Source organism: Pagrus major, chromosome 4, assembly GCF_040436345.1.
Source record: "Pagrus major chromosome 4, Pma_NU_1.0".
NCBI lineage: Eukaryota > Metazoa > Chordata > Actinopteri > Spariformes > Sparidae > Pagrus > Pagrus major.
In genome coordinates this window covers 28,462,604-28,472,421 of record NC_133218.1, presented here as the reverse complement: position 1 = coordinate 28,472,421, position 9,818 = coordinate 28,462,604, and the positions used below count along the sequence as shown (strand labels likewise).

General features: G+C 47.7%; 1 protein-coding gene across 1 annotated transcript; it reads right to left on the bottom strand.

Moving 5' to 3' along the window:
- Positions 1-2,553: 2,553 nt before the first annotated feature.
- On the bottom strand, positions 2,554-8,700 carry dldh (dihydrolipoamide dehydrogenase). The gene is made up of 12 exons (XM_073463859.1): positions 8,647-8,700; positions 8,161-8,490; positions 7,420-7,480; positions 6,425-6,682; positions 5,006-5,066; positions 4,750-4,880; positions 4,475-4,644; positions 4,166-4,382; positions 3,886-4,059; positions 3,084-3,792; positions 2,672-2,951; positions 2,554-2,559 (listed from the first exon to the last, which is right to left on the bottom strand). The coding sequence occupies exons 1-12, from the start codon at positions 8,698-8,700 to the stop codon at positions 2,554-2,556; spliced, it is 2,451 nt and encodes an 816-aa protein (XP_073319960.1).
- Positions 8,701-9,818: the final 1,118 nt, after the last annotated feature.

Below are 9,818 nucleotides of genomic sequence, written 5' to 3'. Positions count from 1 at the left end.
ACACAACCTTTCTCTCTCTCTCTCTTACACACACACATGCACACACACATAAAAATACTCTCACACATACACAAATACTCACACACAAAGAGATGGCTCTGGCCTCAGAGGAGGCTAGCTAAGCGCTCTATGATTATGGGGTGTGTCTTTGTCTCATTTAGTGGTTCCACAAGGAGACAGTCTTCTGCTGCGTCAGACATACACGCATACACACTCATACACACACAAACACACACACACACACATGCAAATACCAACACACTATCAATTAGTGACAACAAATCCCTCAGCTTGAATTTGTTAGATTGCCCTCTAAGGGAACTGCAAATGTAGAAATGGCTGAACGCGAGAGTCGTTTCTGTTGAAGCTTTGCTTTTCCATCTTTTGTGGTGATGCAAAGCTCTCTCTGCCATCCACAAAATGTAGCTAAATCATTAATGGTGCACACTAAATATACAAAATAACAGCTACTACTGTGAGGTGAAGCCACTACCAGTAACACAACACACAGCAGGAAGTTTGTTATCTGTCATTATTATTGTTGTTTCTTTGTAGAGGACAAGGAGCATTTCTTGTTGATAAAAAACTTCTTTCAGTTTACAGTTTTAATTTCATGATTTATCAAACCTGGAGAGTCTTAATCCGACCCGGCAACAGTGTGTGTCCCATGTACAGAGGCCTTGCACTCGCTGCAGCGGCCCGGGGTTCAAGTCCGACCTGTGGCCCTTTGCTGCATGACATCCCGCTTCCTGTCATCTCTCAAGCTGTCCTATCAAATAAAGCCATGAAAGGCCAAATAAATACTTTAAAAAAAGAATAACTATACTAACTATAAGCAAAATAGCCAGTCCTATAGATGATCATATAGAGGCATCAGTATTAAATTGAGACACTATCAAAACCTGTTAAAAACACCTGGTTGTACATTTAAGAGCACACAAAGCACATCGAAATATAAAATCACTCCACAGCAGTCGTGCTACATTTCATTCCTCTTTTATTTTGGAAAAATATTGCGCTGTTTTCCAGTAATAAAAATGACAGGCTCTGTACATACGACTTTTCTCTTAAATACAACACAGTCACAGGGGTCTCAAGTGCCTAACACATACATGCATACATACATACTTACATACATACATTATCTGCCAAATAAAAACAATCCAACTTAAATTATAAAAGGTTTCAACAACAAAAAGAATCACAACAGAATGGAACACAAATAATTACATAATTAAATTAAAAGAATACATCTTTCTTTAGATAACAAGTAAAATAAAAACAACTGATCCTAACCAACGGGCCGGCAGGGTGATGGTGTCCTTCAATTGGCTAATAGTGGAAGACTGGGAGTGAGGGGAGCGGGAGTGGGCAGTGCATACACTTGACACCACACACAGGCCTCTTCTGTACACACACACACACACATGCACGCACACACACAAATACAGACACGCACACACTCGCACCTCCATAGTGCAATGAGGTCTTGGCAGTTAAGACTAGTAATTTATAGCTCAGCTGACTTGGAAACACAACAGCATCATCAGAGGTTAATTTAGTCCCTAGCAACATTTTTAGGTCATGAGGAGAACTAGTTTTGAAGTAGTAATCCAGGAAAAAAAATATATGTAATTGGATCATTAAACCTCAATCAGGTTCGTTTCTCTGTTTCTTCCTGTCTCTTATGTTGACTGTTGTGTTTCCTAAGTTGCCCTGCCCAAAACATTGCCCTGTGTATCACAACCTTCAGGGGTCAGGGGGCCAGTATGGCCCAACAGGATCCATGTTGGATCGATCTGCAGTCACTACTGGAGTCTTCAGTTCTCTATTTTCTGCTGAGAGCCAGCTCAGCCGATGCTATCTCTGTCAGTGCTGCAGAGTTTCAGATGTACAGCTGCAGTTAATTTTGTTTTGTCTTGTCCAGAAAGGGACTACTGCTGTTCATCTTTTACTCTGCAGCACTGCCCAGAACATGAACTGTCCAATATCCACGACAGCTTTTACACTGCATTGTAAAACCACAGCACATAACAGTACTACAACAGTACTTCAAAAGTTTTCAGTACTCCAAAGGTACTATACTGTTCATTCAATCAGTACTCCATGGTACTACAATATCATTTGTCAACATCCAAGTCAATATTCCAGAGGAGTTCATCCTGGTACGAGCAGTAAATCATCAGTCACCATTTGACTGCATGAGTACTCATTCAGCACTGTTTCTGTACAAAGTTTGTACCAGTGCGAGCACCGTCTTCTTCATCCGTAGCACTGAGTCAGCGTTAGACCTCCATTCATCGAAGGTCAAAAACGTCTAGCATTCACCCGTAGTACTACTGTAGTACTAAGTCCTTGCCAAGTCGGTACTGACTCCGCTCTGGCTCAGTAGCACCTTGGCTCAAAGTCCTCCGGTAAATCCCAGGGAACAGCAGCAAACAGCAGGAGTAAAACCTCCTGGAGACTAGCTGAGCTCTACTGCTCAGGGCTGGTGTGTGTGGACCGCCATCCGCCAGAGGAAACTGGTCCCAGCTGGTCTGGTCTGGACTGGTATCATACCTGTGAAAGGCAAAGAAAAAAGTCAGTTCTGAATGTTTTCATCGTGTGCTGGGAGACGTTTCAGTTGCTCTGTATATATTTTACAGGGATGATCCTATTTGTGTTAACTCACCTCTGTAGCGATGATACATTCATCTTTTTGGTCCGACATGACGTAGACAGACTGGTATTTGGTGTCAGGGGTACACTGGTACCTGCTGTCACTGGAACTCTGGTATTCAACATCGCAGGTCGATTGGTATTTGACGTCACTGGTCGACTGATATTTGACGTCACTGGTCGACTGGTACTGGAGATCACTCGCTGCGTGACAGTTCAAATCACAGGATGACTGATACTTTGCTTCGCTGCAGCTCGGTGAGTCTTCCACTGGTTTCTTTTCTGATGCATCGCTGTTGGAAGAAGAAGAACACAAACAGATTTAGAATTGCTGTCCTTTACGCAACCCATGTTTTCATTGCAATTCAAGACCTGCACAATTAAAGTTTCCACCAGTGTAAGAATATGTTTTGTAAGCTATGTACCTGTTTTGTCTCTTCCTGTATCCTTCCTCTGAGTCCGACTCATCCAGCATTTCACATTTAACCTGTGGCCCATCCCGCTCCTCCTCCTTACACAGCGGCAGCTCCTCAGGCCGGAGCTCATGGACCAGGTTGTACTCCACACTGGGGTAGCGAGTCTTAAAGCCGTTCCTCTCTGATCCATTCAGGCCGCTGATTCCACTCAGACCACCCAGTGACCCGCCGAGGTCTGAATGGTAATCTACCTTTTTGTTGGTGTTTTTAATTGACGTTGTCATCAGAGTGCCCAGTTCCTTGTCACTGCGGAGACAATTGTTGGTGGTCGTCAGGTTGTTCATGGTCTCGTGGCTGTCACTGTGGACACTGTCACCGTGGTGACTGTGCCGCTCCTGCAGTTTGACCCGAATGTAGACCACCAGCACTGAGCAGCCGATCAGGATCACAAGAACGAGGAAGACGCCGGCGCACACGGCCGTCCAGGGGAATCCGCTGTCGTCATCCTCCTTGTCTTCAACATATCGACGATCTGGTCCTTCCACCACCGGCTGACGCTTGGGGTCCTCTGGTAAGAGGAACTGGCAGTTGTGACCGCCGTAGCCAGGCACGCAGGCACACACATAGCGACCGCCCCGCTCGTGGCAGGTGGCTCCGTTGTGGCAGGGGTTGTGATGGCAGCGGGAGACAGGGGAGCTGCAGTTTTCACCAGTGTATCCTGCGGAAGAAGGACAGTTTAAGTGCCTTGAACAAAACTACATAAAAAACAATTAATGTTAACACAAGATACATCTGTTGAGTGCTGTCATACCTGGGGGGCAGTTACAGGTGTAGCCGCTCAGTCCCTCCTGACACGTCCCACCGTTATCACAAGGAAAGGACAGACAGTATCCAGAGACACTGCTGCTGTCCTCACAGTTAGGACCTGAAAATCCCTCAGGACACTGACAGAGGTAGGAGTTCACCAGATCAACACACTCTGCACCTGTAGAGGGATGGAGATGAAGAGGATTAGTCTCCAGATATTTTAATTACAGGTTGAGCTGTAACTGCAGGTGTAGGTGAACTTATAAACACACAGCACAACGTACCGTTTAGGCAGGGATTGGAGGAGCAGTGGTCGATTTTCTTCTCGCAGTTGAAGCCAGCGTATCCCATCGGGCACTGACAGAAGTAGCCACCTTCGGGGTTGTCAGCACAACGCCCGCCATTGAAGCAAGGCCCATCTGCACAGGTGTTGGCGCTTAACTCACAGTTGTTGCCATAAAAACCAGGCGGGCAGGTGCACTTATAGCCGTTGTCGTTGTCCTATTGTGGAAATAATGTAAACAGTGATTACACAGGCTTGTTGACATGAATATTCTTGTTTCTATTTGTCACTTTACTTGACTGATACTCACAGTGCAGCTGCCTCCGTTGCGACAGGGATTTCCAGAGCATTCGTTGACTTGGGTCTCACAGCTGGCGCCTGTGTATCCAGGCAGACAGGAGCAAGTGTAGCTGCCCTGGCCGGTGTTGGTACAGGTGGCTCCATTAAGACAGGGCTTATGGTGTGTGCAGTAGTTCAGATCTGGAGACAATCATGAGAAAACATATTTAGAAACGATACTGTTTAAATGTGAAACAAAGGGGACCGATTAACCCGACAGAGTAGTAAATCTCTGAGTAAACTCACCCTGGTTGCAGAAGAGCCCGCCCCATCCCTCCTGGCAGTTACATTGCCAGGGCTGTTGGCAGGTGCCATGGAGGCAGCCCGGGTAACGGATACAGTCGTCACAGTAACGCCCACTGAAGCCCACACGACACCTGGGGACAAAACATTCATTAAATACTGTTCATAAGAAAAACAGAGATGATCAGAAAATGCTTTGCTGTATAAAGAAGTTACATTTATCTACTTAAATGAATTCTCATGTTTTTTTCTGACTTACTTGCACTCTCCGGGTTTATCACAGAAGCCATGTTCTTCATCACAGCCAGGAAGACAGATCGCTGCAGGGAGGAAACAAACAGTGACCGGTTAATCATGGGAAATCCAGTGCTGGAAACATGTGTTTGCCCTCCATCAGTCTCCCATTCACAGAGGCTCTTTTCAAACCACTGCCTGTCTGGTCGGCGCCCCAACCTTCTTATCTGTTTGCCTGTCTTTCAGCCCGTCTGCTGGCCTGCCTGTTTTTCCAATTTGTTTACCTGCCCAGCTGTCTGTCTGTCTGTCTACAGTCTCTTTCATTCTCCCTTTCTGTCAGAGAGAGAATGAGAGGTCTCTGACTCATGTTTGATGGATTGGTGGAAAATGTTAGAATCGTGAGGCTGATCAGAGGTCAGCGGGTCGTTCCTGACCACCGTCTGAAATGTGTCGATGCTGCAGAAGCTGCTGAAAAGTTACCTTTCAGCCCACAGTGAGATACGGCAGCTTTTGGTCACCAAACTGGGGGAGCCAGCCAACAAGCCCTCTCCTTTAACATGGTTGCTCTCCAACACAAAAGCATCCCACACAAAGCCTCCTTTCTCCCCTTGACTGTGGGTCAGAAGTCCCTTTTCTCACCCTTGGCCCCTCTCCTCCTCTCCCCCCTCTTCCCTCCTACTTTTGATCCTCCTCTCCTCCCTTCCTCTTCTATCCCCTTCTCTTCTCCTCCTCTCTTCTTCCTCTCCTCTCCTCTCCTTTTCCCTCCTCCGCTCCTCCCGTCTCTCCTCACTCCCCTCCTCCTCCCCCCAGGGCCAGCTGGTCTGTGTGGAGCTAACCACCAGACAGCTGCTCCATTGTCTCCGCTCACCGAGCAGCTGCCCCCTCCACAACAATACACAACCCCGCTCGGCCAATCACCAGCCCAAGCCGCAACAATACAGGACCCCCACTTGGCCAATCGGGGAGGAGGTTTGGGGCGAGGAGGCCCCAGTGGTCTAATGGAAGGCACGCGGCGTGTGAATTACTGAGGAGCCACTGCGGCTCATTAGAATGGAGGCCTCTGGTGCTATGGGATAACTAACTGACGCCTGTTGCACACGGGCCCCGCATTAGGAGGTGGAAACAGTCCCTAAACAATAAAGATAGGCAAGTGATTCACTTTGAAAAGTAATTTATAAACTTTTCATCAGTGTCAGTTTATAGCTCCTTGGTTTGGACAGTTAAATAATGTGTTTTTAAGCTGACTGTGATTGCTTGAGCCATGTTAACACCACTACTTCTTCTAATGACTGTGCTGCTCCACTCTCCCTCCAGCAGCTGTCAGTGTGATCAAATATTAACTAAAATGAACCTCTGTCTTCTTCGACCCTTTTTACGACTTGTCTTCATGTTGCTCCACACAGCCTGAATGATAAGTGTCGGACAAATAAGCAAACCCACTCACGTTCAGTGCAGTACTGTCCCTTCCAGCCAGAGTTGCATATGATCTCCCCACGCTCGCCGCAGGTGAAGTGGCCAAAAGCATCGTCTCGGGGCCGGCAGAAGACCGAGCAGCCGTCGCCGTAGTAGTGCTCGTCACACAGGAAGCGGTAGGAGTAACGCAGCTCGGTTCTGCCGGACGTCTGCATGTCCTTGGACCACTCTTCTCCGACGGTGAGGTGACGCTGGGTGGTGACCCTGCTGATCAGACGCTCCGGGTTGTCTGGAAACGTCAATGAGTGTTGTTATTGTTAGTGAACAGCATGATGAGAGTTGTCTTAATAGTTTTATCTGATCTGTTTACTAGATTTTAGATCTTTGTATTCTCTTTATAACGATGACTTTTTTGTTTGTCCTTCTGTAGAACGACAAACGAGCATTTTCCACTAAAATTTGTGTGTTGTTTTTCTGGTTTAGTGCCAGAAATAAAAGACAGAAAGGATTCTGCTGCATGAATAAAAACTTTTCAGGTGTGAAGTGTCTCCTCACTCCTTTCAGAAACAGAGCACAGGTTACACCTGGTGTCTGCCACCTTTTATCTATTATCTCCACCACCACCACCACCAACTGAGACACACACTCTCATGGTGGGGTCAGTTAGTCACCATTAGTGCAATGATAAGAGCAGGACATAAAGATAAGGGTACATCTCAAAGGCTGTTGGTGGCCTTTTCCTACACCTGCACCTGTAGAGATGTTTCTCTTGTCTTTAAATCAAGTTATTTATCATCAAATATGCAGGTTTCTCTGGATGTTGATGCAACACTGACATTTGCATTTAACAAGATGACATTAAAGGCCACATTAATTTATTTTGCTCTTGAATTTAAAACACTCATCAACCTGTCTTGTCCTGTTTAGCACCAAGTGAAAAACATGCTACTGAGAGAAAACAAAGCCACTGTTAGCCTCCTGGCCTGTCTTTGAGTTACAGTGCTGCCCTCTGTGGCTGCCACCCACCTGTTGTCAGGTCGTCCAGGGAGTCTGTGTGCAGAGCCTCAATGATCAGTGAAAACGTCCCCTGAGGAGAGACAGACAGAGAGAGAGTCAACAGCTGCTCGGCCTGGAGGCCTCCCTCCCTCCGCAGAGCAGCAGAGGGCTATTAGGAGGCCTCCCAATAAACTTCACAGCCTAATTCCCGTGTTGATTAGGGGCCTACCTGCTCCCTTTTCACACCCCTGCTACTATCACACTCTGACACCGCCGTAAAACCAAACGAGGCGGAATTTCACGCTGCGCTGCCAATGATGTGCCAACTCAGAGGATGTTAAATTTCCCACCACGCCAGGTCGGGGGAGAGGAGAGGAGCGTTTGGTGAAAACAGCAGCCCCCCCCCTCCACACACACACACACACACACACACACACACACACACACACACACACACACACACACGCCCTCCTCCCCTCCCCGTTTTATCCTACCAAAGAGCACAGAAACACTACAATAGCCCCTCTCACACACTGCTGACAAAGACCCTCACAAGTGTTGAGTTTGGGAGCATCTGTTGCGTTTTGCACTCTTCAAAGCTAATATGTCCCAATGGAATAAGACTACGATGACTTCACAGTCTGCCCATGGCTTTTCATGGCCACATGACACAAATATAACAACAAAACTATGAATTAAAATAAACATGAAAACTTTTGATGCCCTCTATAACAATAATATTCGTCCATGCATTCCCCCACAGACACTCACCGGCCATGTGAAGCCGAAGTTGAAGCGGATCGGGTTGGTGAAGCTGTCCGCGTTGGTCTCCGGCACCTGGAAAGAGTTGGAGCCGAGGACGGGAGTCACAGTCCCACCGTAGGTGCAGGGAGGCTCGGGGGAGACGTTGGCCTGGTAGTGCTTCAGACAAACCCGAAAGAAAGTCTTGCACTCGCACTGCTGCTGCTGGCCCTGCGGCTGCTGCTGCTGCTGGCCCTGCGGATGAGCGGCGCCTCCCGGGCAGCAGTTCGCGTTCCCCGGTACGCCTTTCTTGTTGAGGAATTCCTGCAGCTTCAGCTCAAACACTCCGGAGCACAAAACCTATAACACACACATACAAAGCCTGATCAGTACAGTGTGCTTGAGACAGGTAACTACAGCATCTGTTAGGCGCTTTAAAACTTTTTACAGGCGCAAAAAGTACCCAAACGCATCATCCTTCAGTAACTGAAGTAGCCTGCTTGATCTCGGACCTACCTGGCAGGTGAGTAGAGAGAGGGTGACAACCAGGAGCAGACACAGGCGTCCCATTGTGTTGACAGCCCTTCAACAAGCAGTGAAAGCTCCACAGGTCCGTGTAGCCCGGCTCAAACAATCATGGAGAAAGTTTTAAAAGCTCTCCGTTATGTCACAGTCAAGGTGAAGCGTTGACGCGCAGGAGAGAAGGTGAAGTGGACCTTTTCCTTTCGTCTGCCTCCTCTACTTTCCCATACGAGGCAGAAAGAAAGAAAAAAAAGAAAAGAAAATGTTGAAGTAATCCTCAGCAGAAGGATCCTCTTGGAGAAGCGTGAATGAAATCCCCCGATGGAAATATAGGAGTTAATTCCAGTCAGTCGTTGCAGGAGACAGAGGCAGCTCTCTTGTTTATTTTCCCACTTGATTTATAATGATATGCTGATCCTAAAGTCTCCGTCTCTCTCTGCCGCTCTCGGTTTAACAGTGCGTATGTCTGATGGGTCTCCTGCCCTGCACAGGGTTTTATACCGGGCCAGCAGGCGAGGGGTAATAAGATGCAAATGAGCCCCTCTGCTCCTCTTCTTCCCCTCCCTCCACCACCACCACAAGTCCGCCCCGGTGCCATCACAAAGAAAGAAGAGGGGGGGAGGAGGAGAGGAGGGGGTGCGCACAACTTTTGTAACCCCCCTCGTCCTCCTCCTCTCTTTCTCTCAAAGGGACAGGCCAAATGGCTAGTGAGCTGTTAAATGTGCAACAACTCCTTGCTTCCCCTGATGCCTCCCTCCTCCACAACACAACACACGGGGCCCATTTACATTCCGACAATTTTTTTTTTTTTCAAACCGCTGCACGAAATCCTCCACATCGCGACAGCAGAGTGATTTATACGCGCAGCAGCCAGTCCGACGGTGGCTTCTCATATTTGGGGATATGCTAAAGCCTTGGCTGGCCTGTTCCCCCGCATGGCCAGCCGGCAGCCAGCCGTCCCAACTGCGTTACAACGACCATCTGCTCCGCCGCATTCCTATGGTGTTACCCCTGCCGTGGTTTTCACATGTTCACACCCCCAAAACAAGTCGATCTGTCCCGATTACCTTATCTTTAATTCCTGGCTTTATGTGCTCTCCAAGGTTTACGCGCACTCATCATATAATTATGTATTATGTCATGTTACATAACGTGTGATTACTATA

Excerpts from the sequence above, each read along its gene's own strand:
- dldh (XM_073463859.1), bottom strand. The coding sequence starts at position 8,700 with ATGGGACGCCTGTGTCTGCTCCTGGTTGTCACCCTCTCTCTACTCACC. Across the intron at positions 4,383-4,474 it reads GCAACGGAGGCAGCTGCACT|GACAACGACAACGGCTATAA; the intron begins GTGAGTATCAGT and ends TTTCCACAATAG. Across the intron at positions 3,793-3,885 it reads CACCTGTAACTGCCCCCCAG|GATACACTGGTGAAAACTGC; the intron begins GTATGACAGCAC and ends CTTCTTCCGCAG.